Source organism: Symphodus melops (genome assembly GCF_947650265.1).
Source record: "Symphodus melops genome assembly, chromosome: 2".
NCBI classification, from domain to species: domain Eukaryota; kingdom Metazoa; phylum Chordata; class Actinopteri; order Labriformes; family Labridae; genus Symphodus; species Symphodus melops.
In genome coordinates, this window is record NC_136692.1 from 17,802,405 (window position 1) to 17,825,575 (window position 23,171).

At 41.0% G+C, this 23,171-nt stretch overlaps 1 protein-coding gene across 3 annotated transcripts; it reads left to right on the forward strand.

The window, feature by feature from the left end:
• The first annotated feature begins 54 nt into the window (after nt 1-54).
• akt3b (v-akt murine thymoma viral oncogene homolog 3b) lies at nt 55-22,701 on the forward strand. 3 transcript variants are annotated; one of them, XM_079338003.1, is made up of 14 exons: nt 55-540; nt 5,381-5,858; nt 12,850-12,975; nt 13,075-13,186; nt 14,933-15,077; nt 15,192-15,323; nt 16,171-16,236; nt 16,446-16,514; nt 17,185-17,307; nt 17,466-17,594; nt 18,699-18,913; nt 20,720-20,807; nt 21,718-21,820; nt 21,975-22,701. In XM_079338003.1, the coding sequence occupies exons 2-14, from the start codon at nt 5,813-5,815 to the stop codon at nt 22,058-22,060; spliced, it is 1,440 nt and encodes a 479-aa protein (XP_079194129.1). In that variant the 5' UTR covers nt 55-540; nt 5,381-5,812; the 3' UTR covers nt 22,061-22,701. The 3 variants fall into 3 exon arrangements, with proteins under 3 accessions (XP_079194129.1, XP_079194131.1, XP_079194130.1); XM_079338005.1 differs by lacking the exon at nt 55-540 and adding an exon at nt 1,404-1,496; XM_079338004.1 differs by lacking the exon at nt 55-540 and adding an exon at nt 1,507-2,082.
• Nucleotides 22,702-23,171: the final 470 nt, after the last annotated feature.

Consider the following 23,171-nt stretch of genomic DNA (forward strand, 5'->3'; position numbering starts at 1 on the left):
TCTTAATGCATGGATGTTTATTGTTATTTGTGAAGTGTGTGTCTTTAATCACGGTGATGAAAAAGATCAACAGTATTTAAAAATACTTTATTTACAAACAAATTAAGACCCCTGAACATGAACCCGATGCTTGATTGAAAAAGTGCTCTAAATCCTTAGTATCAGTGTCTTTTTTTTCCAGCTGGATGGGTCATTGGGTGTATGAGTTTAATTTCCGACGGCCCCTGAACGCAGCAGGAGTCCTCCCAGTCAGATCTGGCTGAACGTGACGTGCCGACTCGGAGCCGAGCGAGGTTTCCTTGCAGAGCTGCGGAGGGAGCAGGAACCGAGCGGTGTCCGTCCGTTCTTGTGTCTGTTTGTCTGGGACATAAAACCCTCCTCTTTTCGGCTGGACACGGCATCCGCGGCTATGGATCCATCGCTGTCCTCCTCCTGCTTTCGCCGCTGAGGAACGTTCCTCCGTCGGATGCTCCAGTGGCCATAGAGGAGGGGAAGGAGGAGGAGGAGGAGGGGGCATCCCGATCATTCTTCGACTGCCAGGTGAAATAATTATTATAACACGCTTTAACTGGCTCTAGGCAGGGAGAGAGGTAGAGGGTGAAGAGAGGGTGGGGGTCGTGGGTTTGGGGGGATGTGGAGCGGGTTTGTCGAGGGTGGGAGCGGAGGCTAGCACACCAGCTAGCTGCTGTTAGCGGGCTGCTGCTGCTTCGTCATTCGCCAGTCTGGGATGGAGGGATGCGGCGCCGGGATGCTGCTGCATGAGGGAGGGGAGGGCTTGGAAGGGTATCGGTACCGTCCGTATGGACTCGGCCCATCTCTGTGATGAACCCCCCCCCCTCGCCCCCACTCCCCCCGCCCGCCCCGAGCTCCTGGTTTTCCCCCCTTAACCTCCTCCCTTGTCTCCCATCCCTTCAGAAATAGTGATGGGGATTTCGTCTCTCTTCAGTGAGTCACATCTTTTGGCTCAGGTCTGAAAACAGCTCTTTTTTCCACTTCTAGCTTTAGACTTAACAATTTAGACACGTTTTATACATTTTGGGCATCAAGACTGAGACTTCCCATGTAACTCAAACTTCCCTTGATAAAATCCCAGCTGTGTTGTTAGACAGCATGCTGTCTGCAATGTGATATTTATCTGCTAAATAATGTTGCTCATTAGATAAATCTTTAATTATTCCACAATGGGGAAATGTACAGTGTTAACAGCAAGGCCACACATAAAAAAGAGAGCTCACAATAACACTGCTAATGCACAGTGCAAATAAAAAAAATAATTTAATGTAATCATGCCTTTTGAGTAGTACAATACAGATATACACAATGTATCTGTTCACACATGTCTGTAGTATATCTTGCAGGTCACATTATCACCATGGAACAATGCCGTGTGTGTGTAAATAATGTCTGCTCCTCACTTAAAGAACCGGCTCAAAGAACCAACTCGTCCACGTACTGCACACCATTACCCCAAAACCAGCCTCGCGTTTCAGTCTGAGGTAAATACATGGTTATCAGTGATCGATGTTTAGTTAATGCAACAAAAGGATGAACATGGTTTATCAACCAGATTCAAAGCCTGTCAGTGACTGTCAGTCGGCCTGACAGACAGACAGACACCCTGCTAGCCGGCTAACATTAGCAGTAGCATCATCCCCCTCCCGCTAGCATCCCTGGCTAGTTCTCATCCTTCAGCCGAGCCATCACAGGCCAACCTGGCCCTGACCCTGCCCCCCCACACCGAGAGCCGGTTATTTTATCATGAATAGACGGTAAAAAAAAAAATCGTCGCTGTCAGAAATGTATTCATGTCTCGACCGTGGAAATGTAACGGAGCACGCGAGCGGATGTTGTTATGTAACACATAATGACACCACACGCCCTTGAAACAAAAGCTGTGTTTTCAGTGTTTGTTTGTTTGTGTGCACGGTGCGGGACCCAAACATGCCGGTAAATAAAGAAGAGCCAGGGTTTGAGGGGTGTCTGTGGCTCTTCACCGGCTTCTGAAGCAGACAGAGGCTGCTCCTGTCAGCCATTGTTTTTGTTGTCATTTGTTTTGCAGCTTTGGATCTTCACAGTGATGAAGTAAGTGAAGCAACATGACCATCCTTTAACCAGAACACATCATGCATTGTAATCACATTTGGCTCTAAAATGTTATAATAATGATCATTGTCATTATAGGGACTTTGTTTATTTATTGTATGAAATCATATAGAAAATCCTAATCATGAGTAGCAGATAAAACAAACACATAATTAGTATTTAGTTCTTTATCAAATTCAGGAAGAAACTATATGACAGATGCATGATGTAAAAGAATGAGGTTTATTCTGGAGTTCTTTAAAAATATATGACAATAAAGAAATGGTTGTACACATTACAGATGAGCCTCTTCAGTATTCTGCAAATTAAAACAAGGTTTTTTGTAAATGGAGTCTGGCTGCATTTAAGGGAGTGCTGTAATGTTGACGTCTGCTTAAAAAATACAGATCTCACCCAACATAAAGGTTTGTTTCTTTAAGGATACTTACTTTTATGTTTTTAGACATTTGCCGTTAACAAAAACTGTGAGTTTGATAAAAATATTATTTCTTGATGATTGAGTAACAATATAGGAAAGTGTGTGATTGATGAGATAATGTTGTATTAGTCTTCTACTCAGTATAGCATATTTAAAAGACAAGTGACTTAAGACTTAATTCTGATGAATACAATAATTATTTTTTTGTCATTTTTTTGCTTTTACCAGGATGTAGTGTTGGGAAAACAGTTTTGAATATTGCAGAAACATGCCATTGTCTCGTAAGATCTAATGATTGCTAAATGAGTCTACAAAGCAAAAACAAATAGAGGCGGTGGTAGACCATCAGCTCCTGTGTTCTGTGAACTAAAATAACAGTCAATGGAGACAGGTGGCTTTAAAGAGCATTATCTCAGCATTTTCTGACTTAGACATTGATTTAAAGGGTAAAAGTGTTGAAGATGGAAAGCAGGAAGGATGAAGAGGAAAGTAGGATTCAGTAGACAAGGGGTGAAACAAAGTAGAGAGTAAGAGAGAGAGAGAGAGAGAGAGAAGATGTCATCCCTTCCAGGAAATGGACGATGTGGGTGTGAGAATGACCGGAGGAATGAGGTGATTTGGATAGAAGAAGTGGTTATCAAAGAAAGAGGGAGGTGACAAAGGAAACAAGAAAAGTGATAAAAATTGGGCATTGAAAGAAAGAAAGAAGTCCATAATGTTGTAGGAGGAGCAAATGAGTGAAAGCCTGAAGGAAGGAGGACAAGTCTTAAATATTGGAGTACAAGTTAATAGAGAAGAAGTTAAGAAATAACTTTATTGATCCCCAATGGAGAAATTCGGGATAGAGAAAAGGGATTATTTAAGAAGGATAATTTGAGAAAAAAGCGAGGAGAAGAGGGAGTAAAAAACGAGGAAGATGCAAATAAGGATATATGGTAGGTTACTCAAAAAAAAAATGTAGAAGCAGACATGACTGTAAGAAAAATAGGACCAGTGATGGAGTGAAAGAAAAAGTAAGGCAAGAGGAAGACAATGAGGAAGAACAAAGGATGTAGAAAGGGAGACAATGAAATGATATTTTTGAAAGGGATGGGATAAAGAAAGATGGAAGAAAGCAGAGAAAGAGCAGGTATGATTAGTGAAGGTGAAAGAAAGAGTGATCAGTATTGGTATACAGGAACGAGGAGTGGCAAGTTGGTGAAAGATAAGGAATAAGGAGGGAAGGGACTAAAGAGGAAAGAAAGAATGGAGGAGAGAAGATTCAAGTGTAAGTCCTGAAGTCGTAAGAGAGGGACAGAAGAGATCCACGGCAGGCTGAAATTGTGAGGAGGAACAGAGAATTCTGGAAGAAGAGGAAGAGAGGATTTTATTTAAAAAGGAAATACAGGAGGAAAAGATAAAAGGTGAATAAAGGAAATGAACTAAAGGATGCAACAAGAAATGGCCAGGAGGAGAAAGACACATGAAGGGAAGGAAAATATGGACCAGCAGAGGAGAGAGGTAAAGAAAAAAGTAATGGAGAAGTGTTGGTGAAAAATTGGCAGATGATGGGCGGAAGGATTGAAGGAAAGAAAAGGAAGGAGAGGAGGAGGAAGTTAAGGCAAGGAAACATGAAAGGAAGTGATGTTTAGTGCTTTACTTCTCTCTAAATCTTGGCTGTCGTCTAACAACAATATATGCTGCGTGAAATGACTTCCAGTCAAGACTTATTTTTCCATGTTAAATAACTTGAGAATTGACTGCATTTAGATCAGAAGTGAATTCATCCCCCTCGATGTGCTTGCTACGATAAACACTGTCTTTTCTATTTGCTTCATCTTTTTCTGGGACTTCTCAGTTTAACTGTAAATTGTAGGTTACACAGAGGCTGCACATTGGCTCACTTCAGCAGTGTGAGAGCCCGAAAGAGAAACCTATTTCCTTTAGGTTTTCTTTGACAATATGCTGAAGTAACATTGTGTAGCAGATTGATCAAAATAAAAAGAAAAGACAAGAAAAAAGAAGCAAATTCTTTTTAATTTGTCCTCAAGAGAAGAAGACAAAAATAAGAAAACATTTGTTGAATGGAGGTTGGATCGATCATTTCTGATACACTCCAGGAAGTTTGATAAACTGAACTCTGATTGACTTTGTGACAGCGTTAAGCTGATCGTTCGCACAATGTTTGATCTAGAGTGGACGGTAAGCTGCACTTTTATGCAGTTTATAGAGATGAATAAATCTTCCTCAGATTACTGCTGATGGGAGCCGGAATATCATTACTGTGGATAGTGTTCTGCCTAATTTTACTCTCCATACAGGATGTTTCTCCTGCATACACTGAAGCCTGTTAATTTAGATTGGTCAAAAACAACTCTGACTACAGACAGACTACAATCAGAATCCAGAAAACTTCCCATACTGAAAATACAGATTCTACATTGTACGTAGAATCTGTACGTATAGATTAGGGAAAGAGTTATGATAGACAAAGGTTGGGAGAATATAGAAGGAAACCGGGAGCAACAAAGGAAGGAACATATTATGAGAAGATGTGAGGAGGTAAGGCAATGAGAAAGGAGCGATGAATAGTAGAAGAAGGAAAGTGAGGGCAGAAAGGAAGCAAAGATGGAGAGAAGGAATTGATTGGGAGCAGAAAGAGGAGTTAATGGAGTAGTCAGAGAACTAGAGAAGGACAAATTGTGAGAAGGTATCTAAGGAGGGCAAGCACACAAGGAAGCAAGGAGGCAGGAAGTGTGTCAAGGCTTTGAACAAGGCTGAACAATGCTGTTTTTGCTGTGTGAGGGAAACTATCCACTGACCTGCTCTGTGTGTGTGTTTTCTCCCTTCTCTTCTTTCTCTGCCTCTCTTACCCTTCAGGCCGACTCACCGCTGGAGCGCCTGAACACAGCAGAAGAAGAAGAGGAAGAAGAACGAAAAGTTCAGGGGCGAAGGAAAACGGACACAAGAAGAGAGTAAGAAGGAAAAGGGAGTAAGAGAAGGAGGGGGGCAGACCAACCAAAAGAGACGAGAAGACAAGAAAGGGGGAGGACGGGGAAAGTGAGGTCAGGTCGGCGGGCGAGAGGAGGAAAGAGAAAGTGATTGTGAGAAAGTGAGAGAATACAGGAACACGTTCTGAGGTAACGAGGTTGCAGGTAGGACGGAGGTCAACTGGTCAGACAGAAGGCTGGCTGGCTGAGCTTCAGCTGAACAAACTGTCCCACGAGCACCACCAACTCCTCTCCGACAGCTGTCCCTTCACCGTCAGCACACTGGGAGAACTGGGAGGACTGGTGACGAGGAGAAGCCACCATGAGCGACCAGAACGTCGTCAAGGAAGGCTGGGTGCAGAAAAGAGGTCAGGTCCATTTTTTCATCAGCTAAGTGTCCATTCAACCCATGCATACATTTAACGCAGAAATGGTTTTGGGTCCTTTCGTATTATTGTCAGTGTCAACAAAAGTTTAAAAATATGTAGTGTATCCAAAGGAGAATGTATCTTCTTCCTCTACTAATTTCGCAAACAAGCTAATTAATACCATGGTCCAAAATGAACACGCGCCAAGTGTCAAATGTAGGTAGATTTTTCGTTTGGTGAGTGCATTTCAGAGGGCTATAAAACTTTGTTATGAGTGTTTTGCACGTTTTATATAGTTGCAGCTACTGTTCTTCTCTTTGCTGTCATGACTGTGAGCACTGAGGAGCATGCTGAGACACACCAACATACGTTTCAATGCAAACGCAGACCCGTACACGCACACGCATCCTGGAGCGACAGTGATCCGTACGGACCGTGTCGGACTTTTCTCCGTTCACTCTCACCGTGTCTGCAGCTAGCATAACGATAGCAACGTCCTCTCACAGTCTCTGTAGTCTCAGTCTGTGAACATCTCCACTCAGACTCTGTTAAACAGCGCTGCATTATAAACACTGAAGATATATGCACGCTAAATGTACAAGGCAGGAGCAGTCAGAGATACACAGGTCTAATAATGAGCAGGCTGATTATATGAAGTGTCTCATGTTGACAAAGATAAGTCAAGAAAAAGATAATGATAAGTTGTTTAGTGGAATAATAATTTATTATTCTCTCGATTTGAGTTTTTAGTGTGTTGTAATGTGGGGGGAGGGGTGTCAGAGGGGAGCAGGGGGTCTGAGAAAACTACCTATTTAAAGAATAAAGGCCTGCAAATATGTTTTCTACATTTCCTTCATGTCCTGCTCCGATAAAATTATTGAATCTGTGACTTAAATCTGTGACTGATTCAACAGAACATAATGCCTTCTCAATCAAATGTACTGTAACAGATGTGTATGTGGCACAGAAACACAATTTGTTATTTTGGACAGTAAAAAACATGTTTGGCCGGTGAATTTTTTTATCTACCCACCACCTTGGCCGGTCAAAAAGTACATTTTTGACCCTGTTAATACTTTTCCACTCATTATGGTTACATTCATTCATTGCTTAACACTTGTTTGATGCAATCAAATGAAAGTAAAGCGCTCCATTAGCTACCGTCAGAATCATTGGTGCCAATTTAGTGATTATTCCTTATGTATTGGCCTATAGACTGGATTTTTGTAGGCCAACCCGGAAGTAAGTACGCTGATGGTTCCTACGAGAATTCGCCTATGGGATTATTGCATTCTATTTTAGGTCATTGCAGAAAAAAAGCTCTGTGTCAAACATGTTTCTGATGCGTTGCTGTTTTGTTCAGCTGGATAATCTTTATAGATGAACATCATTCAGATGAAGTTTGAAGTGTTAATGCAGCCGAGAGAAGTAAAAAGCTAGTGTAATGCTATAGCTAACTACACCGCGGTCGGTTGATTATGACGTCACGACCGTTATGCTTCCTCGATCTAATCAGCGGTTTTGACAAGCTAGCTAAACGTTAGCTTAATAAGTTGTTTATTAACCTCATATTTTCAAGAGCACTGAAAAACATGACTAGAGGCTGTTAGGAGGATTAATGACAGAGTTCCAAACGAGATGACGTTTAATGTCCCCGACAACCAATGTAATCACAGTTAGCCACTTAGCAACCGCCGCATTTTCAAAATTCCCAAGTGGGGTTCTTAGCTAATGTATCTAACAAAACGTCAACATCTCTTCAGCTTGTGCTAACCACAGACCTTTTTTCAGACGTCTAACCACAAACCCATTCAACATCCCCATTGACCATTTTAGAGTTAGGAACCCATGGCGCTAAAATGCTAACTCACTTCCTGGTTTAGGACTCATTTCTGTGCCAGTCTATTACTCCAACATTATAATACAAGAGAAAAACCATTATGATGTTAAAATATTGATACATTTACCTGAAACTTTGATCTGAATTTGACTTCGAGGGCGCTGATAACGAGAAGGGAAGGCCACTGTTTATATCTTGACCTTGCTGGAGGTACTTCATTTGTTCTTTAAAGTGTATTTAGTCTGTTGACAACATGATGTTGACAACATGGTGTCAGTCAGTTTTATCTGCTTGTAAATTTTGATGCACAATTAATTGCAATTACATCTTTATCCCGCTCTGCATACAATTCACCCATTGGATGGAGGCCTTCTTTTGCACACAGTCACAATTTGAAAAAATACCAAATTGTGTTGTAATTCAAGGTCGACAGATTCAGAGGTGTGTATTGTTATATGCAGCCTACCTGGGCACTGTTGTGTGTGAAAGGGTCTATAGAGAGTAAGATCTTTGTGTTTAGCTTTGCTGCAACATAGGTGGTGGTGTTCGATGGTGTTCAACAAGGTTTCTGTATTTTTTCAAAAGATTTCAACTGAGTGAAAACACAAGATGAAGCGCTTTTAATTGAGTTTGATGTTAAGGGTGCTATGGTACAACACATTTAGTTGGTTATTGAAAACACACGGCTGAGTCAGAAAAGTGTGTGTGTGTCTTTCTGCAGCTTGGTGTAGACACAGTATGAGTCTGTCTCCCAGTTTGAAGAACAGCACCTCCAAACAATGGTTGTTTACCTGCCAGACGGCGACTGAGAAGGCTGGCTTTGCAGGGCTGCAGCCCAGTCTGAGCTGCACTTGGCTGCTGTGTTTTTCTCACAGTGATTTAAGCAGATTTGTGCTAGTGTGTGCTGGAGGTGTGTCTCTGGGCTAAGCACAGGCTTGTTGGCTGGCATGCAGGGGGAAGTTTCTCTGTGGCACTATGAGCATACAGAGGATGACCTAACATTCTGGTTCCTTCCTCTCCAGCCCCTGCAAGTCCCTCAATTGTTTATTGCACCTCCATGTACTCGTCCTAATTCATTCCTTACAGCCCCATTAGCTCTCTGGGCCTGTGAAATCAAAACCCAAGGTTCACATCAAGTTGAGCAAGATTTTGATGCTCATCATTTTGAAATAAACTAAAATAGAATAAACTGTCAATTAAAAAAACACTGTAATTCTTGACTGACCAGTAAAAAGTAGTGGATGTTGTTATAACCTGAATCATTTGTTATAGATGCTAATAGAATGGGCATGATTGACCTGACCTCATCCCAAACTGTTTTAGGCTGTTGTTATAAAACAGATTAAAACAGTAATGACAGCATAAAGCATTAGGAGGAATGTTTTTAATACTCTGACACAGGTTTAAAGTTTGTTGGAGACAGTTGAGCAAAGACTGGGGGACTATTGTGAGCCTGCTCTACTCCTTTAATTTATCAGCCATTATCCTGTTGGACAGGATGTGACATAAAACAAATTATATTCAGATTGTAAACCAGTGGGTTATCCATCAGAATTAAAGTTTATTGGGTAAATAGCAATAACAATGGTCTATTTTGCATTTTTGTTTCCTCAAAATCACAACACATCAGAGCCTTAAATTTCATTCATATGACCACAACCATGTATCTAATAAAACATAATAGTAATAATACATCAAAAGCTCTTCTTTGTTCAACAAATGTATTGTTACATTATACAAAGAAACCCAACATTCAGACAGACATTAGAGTTGAACCAGACTCATGGGTATACAGCCATCTGTCCTAAATACATGGTTGTGTGCTCCTGATTTCTCATTGTATTTTCTCTGAACTACTTTTTTTTAATACACTTTCAGAACGTAAATAAATCTTTTAACAAACATTATATTTGCCCTGAACATCTGCGTGATGTCGTACAGTCAGGCTCTCCAGCACATCACAGCACTGAGACTGCTTCGGTTAAGGTATTTAACACAGACAGACGTTTGAACACAGTCTCAGTTCTACTCAGTGTTACGTTGACCACGTCAACGACGTAGTTGACCACAATATATAACTCGACCAACTTGAAAACTGGAGGTTTTAGTGTTTTTAGTCCTTCCTAAAGGAAAGGGACTTCTTTGGGTCTATTGGTAACTTCAAATCTGGCAGAAATTGCATGTGGAGTTCCCCAAGGTTTTATCCTGGGGCTTCTCCTGTTGAAGATCTGCATGTTTCCCACTAAAGCCTGGTTCACACGGCAGGATCATTACGGCGATTTTGGCCCCGATTCTCCCCTTCCGATAATCTTAAAGACGCCTCGATCATCATAGAATAATCTTATAAGATCATCCTGCCGTATGTGGTGTGTTAAGACCGTTCTCGTCTGATTGGAAGAATGTCGGGACCGCTCCGATCTCAAATTGGGGATATTCAACATGTTGGATTGTTTTGACCCGATCTCTCATCATGTGTGGTGTCCCCCGAGGGGAAAACCTGCATGAGCTTGTTGACTGTGACGCGTAGCCAATAAGAAAGTGAGGTGACGTAGCGGCGAGGAGACACCGGTAGCAAAACAACAACTAGGCCTACTCACCTCCATATCATCATGTAGCAAGTACAGCTCATGCTCCCGTAGTCTCCGCTCCTTTGACCGACGCCTCTTTTTAAAACATGTTTTTTTTTTTTTTCTTTTTCTTTTCTCAGATAAAAACACGGCACAAATAATCGCCATTGCATCCTCTTCACTCGTTTGTTGACTCTGGAATCACGTTTGATCTCGAGAGGTTTTGCGAGATTTCCCGTCTGATCGGGGGACGTTCGCGAGTGAGATCGGTTCGTGTGTGGTGTGTTGATGTTGCCGAGTGGCCGCACACCACACACTGTACGACCGAAACTGTAAAACCTCCGATTATTTATCACCATGTGTTAAAGTGCTCTAAAGTTTGGGAAATCGGCCGACAATTTTAAAATCCTGCCGTGTGAACCAGTCCTCACCAAGACCAAGAAAATGGATCACCAATCAAGCTCCGAGGTCTTTACACTGACTCCCAGTCTGTCGGAGGATAGATTTTAAGATACATCTCCTAACCCCCTAACTTACAAATAAATAATTCAATGATTTTAGGCTGAAATACATTAGTGACCTTCTGTTTTACGATGAACCATCCAGACCACTCATGTCTGGGAACAGACAGAACCATATTATGGGAAAGCAGCGTTCAGTTTTTAGGCTCCATGTATCTTCAACAAACTCCCTGAAAACTGCAGGACTGCTGAAACTCTGTAAATGATTTTAAGTCAAGATTGAAGACTCACCTGTTTACAGCTGCCTGTCATTTGATCGTTTAAAAACATTTATTTTAATGAGATTGTTTAACTATAACTATAACTCTGCACTGTAACTTGTACTCTTATTTTTTGTATCACTTTTTAAATTTTAGCTTCTTTGGCTGCTTTTATTTTTCTTCTCTTGTATATTTTGTTTGAAGGATTTTTAAATGTCCTCTTTTGTTTTGTCTTTTCTCTATAATGATGCTATTGATGTCCTGAGAGAAGCCCTATGTTGCTTCACACTATTTGTATTTTATTTTATTGTTATTTGGCTACATTCAGACTTAAAAACTACTTGGTTAGTCCTTATGTATTTGTAGCATAGATGATTTGTTTAATGTTCCTCGAAGTTATCCTCGTTTGTTGACTTGCTCATCCTCTGCTGCTCACCAGCCTTTCAGTGGAACTGTCTGACTCGTTTCTCTTTCCGTTTCTGTCTTTGTTCATCCTCATCGCTGTTTTTCAGAAGCAGTGTGAGTCATCAGATGTGTGAGGAGAGCTTCTTCAGAGTTTGCCGAGACAATTCAGCTTAGTCATTGATCACTGATACATACATACACATACACACACACGCACACACACACGCACACACGCACACACACTTTGGCCCCCTGTTCTCTGTTAACGCTGGTGCTAACATGACTCTGTAAGACAGATTCATGTTTTTCATTCCAACATTTTTTTTTATTCCATCACAAACTGATGAGTCAGCACAGCAGGACACTGAACACTTTGGATGCTAAATGAGAATTAGCAGCACTCTTCTCCTCCTCCTGTATTTCTCTTACACATGTTTCATCTTTAGCTGGATGTGGAATGAATTTGTTTCCTAGTCATTTGAATAAGCATGTGTGCATACAGTCTATGCACCGTGCAGCAGTATATAAACGTTCATCGGTTGAGGTGAATTCCCCGGAGAAGAACCTGCTGAGTTCTCACATCAGCCCACTTGGTCTTGCTTGACTGAAATACTAGAGGGCTGGCAGAAGAAACTCCGGGTTCAGTCTGAGTAAAAAAATCGTCTGTTTGCGTTCACATACTTATCCCTGTGTCTATTTAAAATCCCATCTTGTTGCATGTTTCTTTAAATAATAACATCTGTCCCCCCCCAATTGCATTCTGGATAAATTTTGAATCATTCCTCTGTTGCTTCATCTACCCATCAAGGAGCTAGACCCAAATACTGCCAAGTTTGACAGGAAGTGCCCGTTTTCTCACCGGTGAACTTGTTTACTTTTGTTAGTCATATGTAATAAATTGAGACTGTTACCTAAGAAGTAAAGACCCTAAAGGGCTTCTGTAAAGAGTAACTTTGCACCAGCTGATGATGTTGTAGATGTACATGTCAGTTGCACACAGAATGATTTTAAATTCTCACCTGGCGGCGGTGAGACAAAGCTGTTTTTCCAGGACCAAGCGACTGGGTGCTGGAGGTGTTCACATATGTAATGAAAAGGGGAGAAGTTTTAAAGTTTTTAACCAGATTTGTTTGAGTCATATCCCCCGGTACAAACGAAAAGAGGAATAGATTAAGAAAGGCTTGTCAGAGGAATTATCAGGCTTGTTCTGTTATTGTTCTTCTGGTTGTTTTAAATATTTATCGTTTTCTCTTTGAACTGATTTTGGTATACAACACCTTTAACCTTGGTTTTAGAGGCACTATCAATGTTCAGTGTTTATTTACATAACATTAGAGGTACTGGTTTCTTTCATTCATTATACTATCAAAATGGCTGCTATGTGTAAAATTCTTTTTTAGTCTGAACATCTGTAATTGTATCAGGGTGTGACCTGTCTGTGTCACCTTTTCCCTGCAGGTGAGTACATCAAGAACTGGCGACCACGCTACTTTCTGCTGAAGACAGACGGATCTTTCATCGGCTACAAGGACAAACCACAGGACTCTGACCTGGCCTACCCACTCAACAACTTCTCTGTAGCAAGTGAGACATAAACACACGCCTTTATCACATATGTGATGGACAAAAAAACTACAAACATTCATCTATGTAACGCCACGACTTTCTCTCTGCGACCTCCAGAATGCCAGCTGATGAAGACGGAGCGGCCCAAACCAAACACCTTCATCATCCGCTGTCTGCAGTGGACCACTGTCATCGAGAGGACTTTCCACGTCGACACTCCCGATGAGAGGTGAGCCCTCAGACTTTATGAGCACTTCCTCACAATGTTACTCAAACTTTCAAAAATAATTGGGGAAAAAAAACAGGAAGATAAAAACAGACACGCAGCTCAAAAAGGAAAACAAATATTATAAAGAGATGAATTGAATAAATGACGACAAGACAAAGAGAAATTTATAGAAATGCATCGCTGCCATACTTTCAAACCTTTAGTTTTCTGTGTCATCCAGAAGGTTTTGTCGGTCTATTGTCCACTGCCCAAATTCATCCAAAGCATTAATTAGGGCTTTAAAGGAAGGGGCTAAAGCAGCACAGTCATTATTCTGTAGGATGTAACCAAAATGGCATGTTTTTATAGACTACATGATGGCGTATTCTTTCGCAGACTTGGACACAGGAGACTTCATTTTAGAGACTTGAGATGCGGCTCTGGTCTGGAAAGACCTGTGTGGACTCCCTTTACCTGTGCTTGGCACATCCTGTCACCGATAACTCTACTAATACAACCCTGTGATCAAACAATTTCCTGCTACATGCTACTTTAAAAAATAAAAAAAATAAAATAAATGTTGATTAAAGAATATGGAACCAGAAATGAACCAAGGAGACAAAAAAATGAAAGAGCAGTTGTCGGTCCTGAACCAGATGTTGGGCTTTTTGTGTTTAAGTCTCTTTCTACACACCAGCAGTCTGTCAACACAGTGAGAAGAAAGACAGGAAGCAGGGGTGTGGGGCTGAGACTGAACGCCAAGAATTGAAGACAAAAACACAACATTTAGTATACATTACGATTTGTTACCTGATGCTTTATGGTTTGTTATGAATAGGACCCCGTTCACAACATCCTCCGGCCTCTTAAAGGCACATGAGCTGTCATCGAGTCGCTCTGCGGTTTGTAAGTAGGGCTGAGATCTTGTGTGTGATCGGACCTTCAGCTCTCAAGTCTCATTTTAAGCTAAATTTGCTAAAGTTATACTGTAAATATATTAATACATACAGTATATATTTATGTGTTTGTATACATGCAACTTCGAGCCCTGTGATTGGTCCGTGGGGTAGCATTGTATTTTCCTACATTTTTATTTAACATTTTTGGTATCTCCATTTTCAATTTTCTGCTACAAAAGAAGCCAGTACAATCATTACAAGGCCCATCTCTAACATAATACGATGTTTTTCAGCTGCCGTGGTATCCCGTACACAAGCAGACAGGAAATGTGGTGGAAGATTTATTTTTTCTCTCAATGCTTTAAAACAGAGGTCCCAACACTGAACTCTTTATCCTGTTATACTGAAATGTGGTTTATCAGAACAATGGTGCGACATGAAAAAGGTGAAAAAGAAAATTAAAATGATGAATATAAATTTAAAAGGTGAAGCATGAGATGCACAGACACTGAAATATGAGTTTTAGTGGCCACAGAAGAACAACACAAATAGTTAAGAGCTTTTTATTGGACAGACAGTTCTGACGTCATTCTGTATCCAGAATGTGTTTTTTGTTTTATTAAATGGGCGTGTACGAGACACAGACCCCCATCAGTGATTTGTGGAAACCTAAAGTGCCTCTCTAAGTAGGTGGAACATGTTGAGAGTAATGTGACAGTAGCTCAATGCGTCTGAGTTTGTGCCTTTAATGAGCAGTCGCTCTCTAAAAAGTTCATTAATAAAGTTATAGATAATCTCTCTGCAGGTTTTTGATCAGCTAACCAAACTACTGCCCGCTGGTATTTTAAGCTGTTTCTGTCTCCTGCAGGGATGAGTGGGCCGAGGCCATCCAGACGGTGGCTGAGTCTCTGGCCAAGCAGGAGGAGGAGGGCATCCTGTGTAGCCCCACCTCCCAGATCGAGAACGTCAACGAGGAGGAGATGGACACCTCCATCAGCCACTACAAACGGAAGGTGACAAGCAAAATAGCTCTTTATATACGTTTTATATTGAAGATGTTTAATTCCCATAAAAAAAGATGAAGCAGACATTGTTACTTCACATCAGGCCTCTGTTTCTTTGTGCAGACAATGAATGACTTTGACTATCTGAAGCTTCTGGGAAAAGGCACATTTGGGAAAGTAATTCTGGTCAGGGAGAAGGCGAGTGGCACGTACTACGCCATGAAGATCCTGAAGAAGGAAGTCATCATAGCCAAGGTCTGTTTATCAGCTTGATTTGTTGTTATTTTTAGGATAATGAGAGACAGCACTTAAAGTAGCTTAAGTTATTTTTAAACCCGGTTCCTATTTTAAGAATCCAAAATAAGAGTTTCTCATACAAGCTGTAGTGTTTTGCTTCGACGGATAGATGGATTTTCACTGGTCTGGACTGACGTGCACAAACGCTTTTAATGAATGAACCGTTTTATTTCATCTGGTTTGGCTGCTTGTCGTCATTTGTAGTTGTTGATTGTAAACTGCGCAGAAGCATGTCAGCCAGTTCACTGCTGGTTCATGCATCTCAGCACTAGACTGATCTCTTTAACACTATTTTTAGACGTCTGGGAGTTATATTGACAAAATATACAAAAAAGTTATAAATGAATCAAAACAACTTGTAATGGATCCATCTTAATACTCAAAATAAAAGTTCACAGCTACCATTTCCTGTGTTGATCGTTTTGGTCGATGGAGTCAGAAGGTTTTTAAGAAAGAGATATAACATGTTTATGGAGTTAAGAAAGAGAGTTAAGGCCTCACAGATATGGTCATTTGGGGGCCTATACCGATATTAGGAAATAGAAAAATTGATATCTTCATTCTTAGTAAATGTCCATCACTTTGCCCTTATGTTGAACTATGTGTTTCGACTTACAACATCTTTATGGTATTCAGTTTGCCAGATTTTGATCTGGATGAAAATAATATAATAATATATCATATAATAAAAATATTTTCAAAGTTGAATATATTTGACATGTAGCTTCCTTGAACCCTCTTTTTCACCATCTTCTACACTGAACTCATTTTGTCTCTCTGACTCTTCTCTCCCTTTTTATTCCAGGATGAAGTTGCTCACACGCTCACAGAAAGTAGGGTATTAAAAAACACTCGGCATCCATTCCTAACTGTGAGTATGAGCGTGTAGACTGCATCGAACCTTACATGAATACCTGCTCGTGCTTCTTTACACTCACTATTCAAAGTCTCTCTCTTGAATAAAGCTGTGCAGAGCAGAAACAATGCACTCAACCCAGAGCGCATCGTTTCTGTCTTAAAAGAAGGATGCGTTTGAAACAAACGGCAGAGTTGAAATAACGTGTTTGCGTTGTGTTGCAGTCTCTGAAGTACTCGTTCCAGACGAAGGACCGGCTGTGCTTTGTAATGGAGTACGTTAACGGAGGAGAGGTGAGACATCAGAGAAAAGGCTGTTTGTGATGCTGACTGATGTTCTGTTTTATTAGAACGCTGAAGTTATTTTCAGAGTGATTAAAAACATGTCGATTAATAACACAGTGTTTATTCTCACCACTTTAACAGAGCGCTCATCTTCTATGGAGAGTTAGGGTTAGCCTTGTCTGCAGTGTCGAGGTTCTTCGGTCTCAAGAGGGTACACTAAAGAACAGTATCATATGTTCTGCCTCTTTTACCCAAACTCCTGTTAATTAGACGTTCCCCTTTCCTATCCTGCTTGAGGGAGAGGATTGAAAGCTGCTTCTGAGATACATTTCAAAGTGATATAAACTGTGAGGGTGCAGGGCCTTTGGTCAGTCGAACTTGTCTCATATATCACACATATTATTTCTGTCTGTTGTTTTTATGGAAACAGATAACATCTCTTTCTCATACTAGAATAGACCTTGACTCAGAACTGGTTCAGTCCGGTTTCTGCACTCAGACCACATCCACATCATCAAACATCAAAGCTGTCAAATGTTAATATAACTATATAACCGGCTATGTAACTGCTCCTGGTTTCACTGCAGAGGAAAATCTATCCTGGATTTTGATTATGTTTTGGTCAACTCAACAAGATAGAGATCCAAGAGATGCTTTTTTTTTCTTTCTTTCTCCGCAGCTGTTTTTCCATTTGTCAAGAGAAAGAGTTTTTTCAGAGGACCGGACTCGCTTCTATGGCGCTGAGATCGTCTCTGCTCTAGACTACCTACATTCTGCAAAGATCGTCTACCGAGATCTGAAGGTAAAACTACACGATCCTTGTTGATGTCAGAGAAGAAACTAATATGTGACAACGAGCTTTGTGTTTCAAGTTATTGATTCAGCGTGTTGAAACAAATAGAAACAGATTGTGCATGTGAGCTTTAACCCCCCCCCCAAAACATTTTTTTCCTTCCTCAGCTGGAGAACCTCATGTTGGATAAAGATGGACACATTAAGATCACAGACTTTGGCCTCTGCAAAGAAGGGATCACTGACACTGCCACCATGAAAACCTTCTGTGGAACACCTGAGTACCTGGCTCCTGAGGTCGGTAGACACAACACAGAGAAGGAAACTTTTAAGGATTAAAACCAAAATCAGTGCACTTCATCTTGGAAAACCAGACGAGTTAGCCGTTAATATTTTTTTAAACATAAAGCGAAGGTGTTTTTGGTTATTTCACGTCAAAAGTTCTTCAGTGAAAATCAGCACATTAATTTTGCACATTTAAGTAGAAAACGTCTGATTGTTTGATAGCAATGTCTATCATCTATCAATGTAGCTTTAATTCAACATTAATTAATTCACATCAATATTCCCTCAGCTAAAACAAACAGCCAGTGAAGTGTATTCATTTGAATCAATGTGGAAGTAGCGGGAAGATGACGTTTCTCTAAAGGCATGTAAACCTTGTTAGGTTTTCTCTACCGCACGCTGTGTCAGCATTTTATGACTTCAAATGTCCAACTAAAAATGAACTTCGCAAAACAAAGGATCCAGAACATGAAATAGCATGATGGTTTTGGTTCTGTGGTTTGACCCATGTCCCATCCAGTGGTGACTCTAGAGTCGGGTGGGGCCCGAGGCTAAAATCCATCGAGGGGTCTTCTCTTCTAAAGAGAGTAAAGGCGGATAATTGCTCTTAATTTTTCCTTGATGACTTTCTTTGACAAACGTACCAAAACTGTTAGCAGTCCAAAGACATCCTCGTCTTTTTCTGGGTGTTTCTGAGCTCTTGTGTCTTAATGTTTGTCAGGATTGTTGGTGGGGTCGCACCCCCCCATATTTGTCCCTATCCTTCTTCCTGCATCTTATGCCACCTACCACCATAGTAAGCCCCCTTAGGGTGGTTTCCTACTGTCATTCCAAACTTTGCACATTTCAGACCACTGCTTTGCTTTAAGTTCTGGTCACATCTCTCAGTATAGAGTAGGTGAGATGTATGACCTATATTCAGCAGGGGGAGCTCTAACTCTTTTGGCTTCCCATAATCCACATTATGACCTATAAAAACTTTGAGACAGTTTAAATCATGCTCAGACACAATGTGAGCTACAGTCCTTCATCTTCTGTTTTTTTTAAGCCTCAGAAGAAGACATGTATTGCAAAACCTGCTTATATGATGGTAACTTAATAATTGTATGTCATCAGGTGCTGGAGGACAATGACTACGGACGGGCGGTGGACTGGTGGGGTTTGGGTGTGGTGACGTACGAGATGATGTGCGGCCGCTTGCCGTTCTACAACCAGGATCACGAGAAGTTGTTTGAGCTCATCCTCATGGAGGAGATCAAATTCCCACGAACCCTGTCGGCTGACGCCAAGTCGCTGCTGTCAGGACTGCTCATCAAAGACCCCAACAAACGGTACCCACAGACGCACACAAGTGATGTCCATGTATTCACATCTTATCTGGCTTTTTTAGGTTAGCTTTGCGTAATGAAGAGAGGCTGCTATTTTAAACAGGCAGCTGAATAGCAGCAAAAAACCTGTTTTAATGTCAGGGACTTTTTTTTTCTTCATTTCCCTGAATCGAGTGTTCAGCTAACAGGAACAACACCTCAACATTGCTTTGTTTTTTTCTGTTGTTTCTCCAAATGGGGAGTACATGTGCCCTGCATTTCCCTGCTGATTTGTGACAAATGGTATTGCCGACCTTTTTTTTTTTTTATTTTTTTAACCTTTCAAGGATAAGCTAAATTTGGAGGATGCAGAAAAAGCAGCAATGCCAATGAGTCAATTCTGAAGATTTGCACGACAAAATAAAGTTTAAAGACTTGATAAGGGATCATCCATATTTGTTAAACCTGTCAGTTTTTTTTAAATGAATTCTGTCTACATATTTTCAACATTAAGTGAACATTATGTAATACACCGTGAAAATATGAAGATAAATAAAAGTGACTATTGTCACTTATGGGGGGGAGGGGGCTGTTAATGGGCGATCTACATTGACTGGAAATACGAGAGAGAGATCACTCTGTTGTCTGTCGATGAGCTGGTCTCTGATTTATGATTCCTTCTAGGATTTTTCAGTCTCAATAGGAAATGTATTTCTGAATTTTTTGTGCTGAAATCTTTTACTGTATTGACATTTGCATACACAGAGTATAGAGGATTGTATGAAGTGGTGTTGATGTAGGACTCTGTAATGGGACTCCACCAGCCTACATTTCTCGGTAGTGTAGACCATCTATATCCAAAGTACTTTTACTAAGTGTTTTGATGTTTGAGGAAAAGATCTCTATCCCTAAATATCCAAATCTGAATATATCAAACGTTTTCCCACTGGAATCATCGATGAGACAGGATGCAATAATCATTGCCTGATTCAACGGTAACAGGAGGAAATGGCAGCTATGAAATCACACAGTGACTCACTCACCAGAGGTTAGGGGGTTAGAGTGGTCATACCCCTTGAAAAGGTGTTTGACTTTCACCTGAGGGAAAGCCGGGTCCATGTTCTTCACATGTTGTCTTCTGACCAATCAACAGAGCCCTCTGTCCAAACACGACAGGTTTACAAGCGCCAGTTTAGACCACATCCACAAGCAGCGGCAAGATGTCCAAAACCTGACAGAAAATGTATTTGTTCTGCCTGACTTTAGATTTATGCACTTTCCGATATGTACACGTATCTGGGTGGCATCTTTAATCACCCTTCACCTCAGCTACTTACGCCCGCTTCAGCAGGACTTCATGTTGTTATCGGGGCCCAAGAAATATAATCCATAAACTCAGATTATAAGTAGGAGCATCTCAGAAGAACAAGAAGTACATTAGGATAGATGTCTTCAGAGAAAAAGCAACAAGCAGAATGTACGTTTTTACCGTAAAAGATGCCACCTCATCTGTTTTATTTGTTTTTTAATTACATGAAAGAAACCTTTTAATGATCATTTATGTTAAGCAAAAGTGCAGTTTGGCACATTAATTAATTAGCTAATTTCCCACTCTGATTATCCCGGAGCCGCTTTCTGTCTCTAATGAAGAAATGGGCGAAACGAGGCTACTGCAGCTTCACAGAGCGAACTCGTTCACCCTGGCCGAGTTATTTCGGGATCAGTTGCAGGTGGATATTCTGGTTCCATTGATGGAGACTTTGTAAGAGAAGCTTCTGATGTCTCACTTCGACATCTCCTTCTTCTGTTTTCTTTTTCTTTTTCTGACAGGCTTGGCGGCGGACCGGATGACGCTAAGGAGATCATGCGACACAGTTTCTTTGGCACAATCGACTGGCAGGATGTCTACGACAAGAAGGTGAGAGCAGGTTTTAGCTGTGAGACGTCATCCCGTCTTCAGTGGTAATTTATTCAAACAGCGTACCTGAGATATTCTGGTAGCAGGGTTACCTAATTTTCAAAAGGCGTCTGGCTGGGACTCAAAAATAGAAACAGAAAAGACATATTACCTCATCTTTGTTTATTTTAGCAACATAAAGCCGTCCAAACACCAACGTGTCTTTTAACTCAAAAGATTCTTCTTTTTCTTCTCTGTCAAACTCTCAACGATGTTTCACTCAAAGTCCTCATCCTTGATGATCCTCCACATTATATATCCTTAAGTCTGATGTTTTGTAAGTTCCATCTGATTGAGACACCTTTTTTTTTAAAGATTTGTTCAGGCTGCTTTGGTACAGTAACAACACAGAAATCAATCACGATCTTTTTACTCTGTATATAAGATGGGGATGCTGCCACCACGACCTCAACCATATTTGGAGTATTGTTTCAAAGTCCTAAAGGTGCACTGATCGCCCACGAGGTGCCCATCAGCAGAGGAAATACTTAAACAAACTTGAGGTCAAACTAAGATCTGGGACTTGCTCCTCGCCAAAGTACCTAAGATGGTATCCGTGTGTCCACAGTGCAGTGGCTTTGATGCACTTCCATCACTGGATTTGATCTGGTCGTTTTCCTTAGATAATAAACTCAGAGCATTTTCTAGCATTTAACGACGTCATTTTTAATGGAACAATCAGTCGAATACAAAAACCACAATTGAGTACTTCCATCGCTTGTGCTGAGGGGGAAAGGAAGAGGTTCATTAAGTGAAAAGTTTGCTGCTCCAGAATAAGGACATAATGTATATTTATCAGAAAGGAACAAAGCTTCAATAAAATCAAAAATACCCCTCCTCTTTTTCCCCACCTTCCTCCTGTCTCTTCCAGCTGGTCCCACCTTTCATGCCGCAGGTCAGCTCAGAGACAGACACGCGCTACTTCGACGAGGAGTTCACAGCACAGACCATCACCATCACTCCGCCAGAAAAATGTAATACCACCATTTTTTTTTGTCATAAAGTTGTTCTTGATGCTGTTTTTTTTTTTTTTAACTGTGTGAAGCTCTTTGAGTTTCTGTATGTATGATTAATGCTCCATAAACAAAAAAAAAACCTCGCCATGATTGGAGTGCTTCTTCCCTACAGATGACGAGGACGGGATGGACGCGGCGGACAACGAACGAAGGCCTCATTTCCCACAGTTCTCCTACTCAGCCAGCGGACGGGAGTGAGCGCTCCAGGCCTGCAAGCCAGTATTGTCCCCATCCGTGGCCATTTTGAGGAAAACACGTAGCCATTTTAGGAAAAAAAAAAAGTACCAGTCTCCCCTCTTTTTCTCCTTCTCTGCCTCCTCACAGACGGGGAGAAGTCTTTTTAGGGACTTTAAAAGAGGTTTTTGCACAGTGGGATAGACACCAGCCGGTCTCCCCACACTAAAAAAATAAGTCTCCTACATTTTCAGCGCTATTTACTGCAGAAGGCAATGTTTTTGTTATTTATTTTTTTCTCCGTCAGTATTAAGTCGTCAACCCGGGTTCCATCTTTTTTTTGTTTGTTTGTTGTGTCTTCCCTTTTTCTTCTTCTTTTGACTTTTTTGCACTTGGTTTGGAAGAGCCGTTTTAGGGAACAAAAAACCAAAAATGTTGCCTTACATGTGCAGATGTTTCGTATCATGCTGACAGGGTGTTTTTGTTTGGGAGAGGGTTTTCGGGGATGTGAGGGGTCATCCTTAGTCGAGAATAAGTGCATGGCTCGTGGTTCACTCAAAAAAAAGTACAAAAAACAATATTTCTTTGTCATCCATTTGCCATGGCATCGCACATTCCCCATTCCCATGGTGATAAAAATCACTGTCTGCAGATAACAACAAAAAGATCAACAACAAAAAAAAAAAACAAGAAAAAAAACAAAAGAAAGACATAAAATGAGGGCGGAGGGGGTCTGTATCATTCCAGTCATCACTGCAATATTGCTTCTTTTTTTTTTTTTGTTCAACCCCAGGTTTTTTTCTCTCACGCGCTTTACTCCTTTTAGTTTGTCCTTTATTGAAACAGGAAACACAAAACTGCCAGAAACTGCACAGTTCACTCAGGCGCCACAGAGCACAACCGCGTTCAAACTCAGCCTTCCGCTCCAGCTTTCCACAGTTGGCAGGGAACGAGGCCTTTCTCTGCTCTCTCACTGTTTGTACTCCTCCTCTTCCTCTTCTTCACTTCCTCCTTTTTTCCACCTCTGCTCTTCTGTTTCCTCATTGTAGCTGTACGACTAGTGGAATGGGTGTCTACACGGGGACATGTGGCTTAATGTATGTATGTATGTGCTGTATGTATGTGGGACACGGGG

Bases quoted from the DNA above. Each gene is read 5' to 3' on its own strand.
- akt3b (XM_079338003.1), top strand. From the start codon at position 5,813: ATGAGCGACCAGAACGTCGTCAAGGAAGGCTGGGTGCAGAAAAGAG. The intron at 5,859-12,849 runs GTCAGGTCCATT...TTTTCCCTGCAG, and splicing joins AGGCTGGGTGCAGAAAAGAG to GTGAGTACATCAAGAACTGG. The intron at 18,914-20,719 runs GTACCCACAGAC...TTTTTCTGACAG, and splicing joins ATCAAAGACCCCAACAAACG to GCTTGGCGGCGGACCGGATG.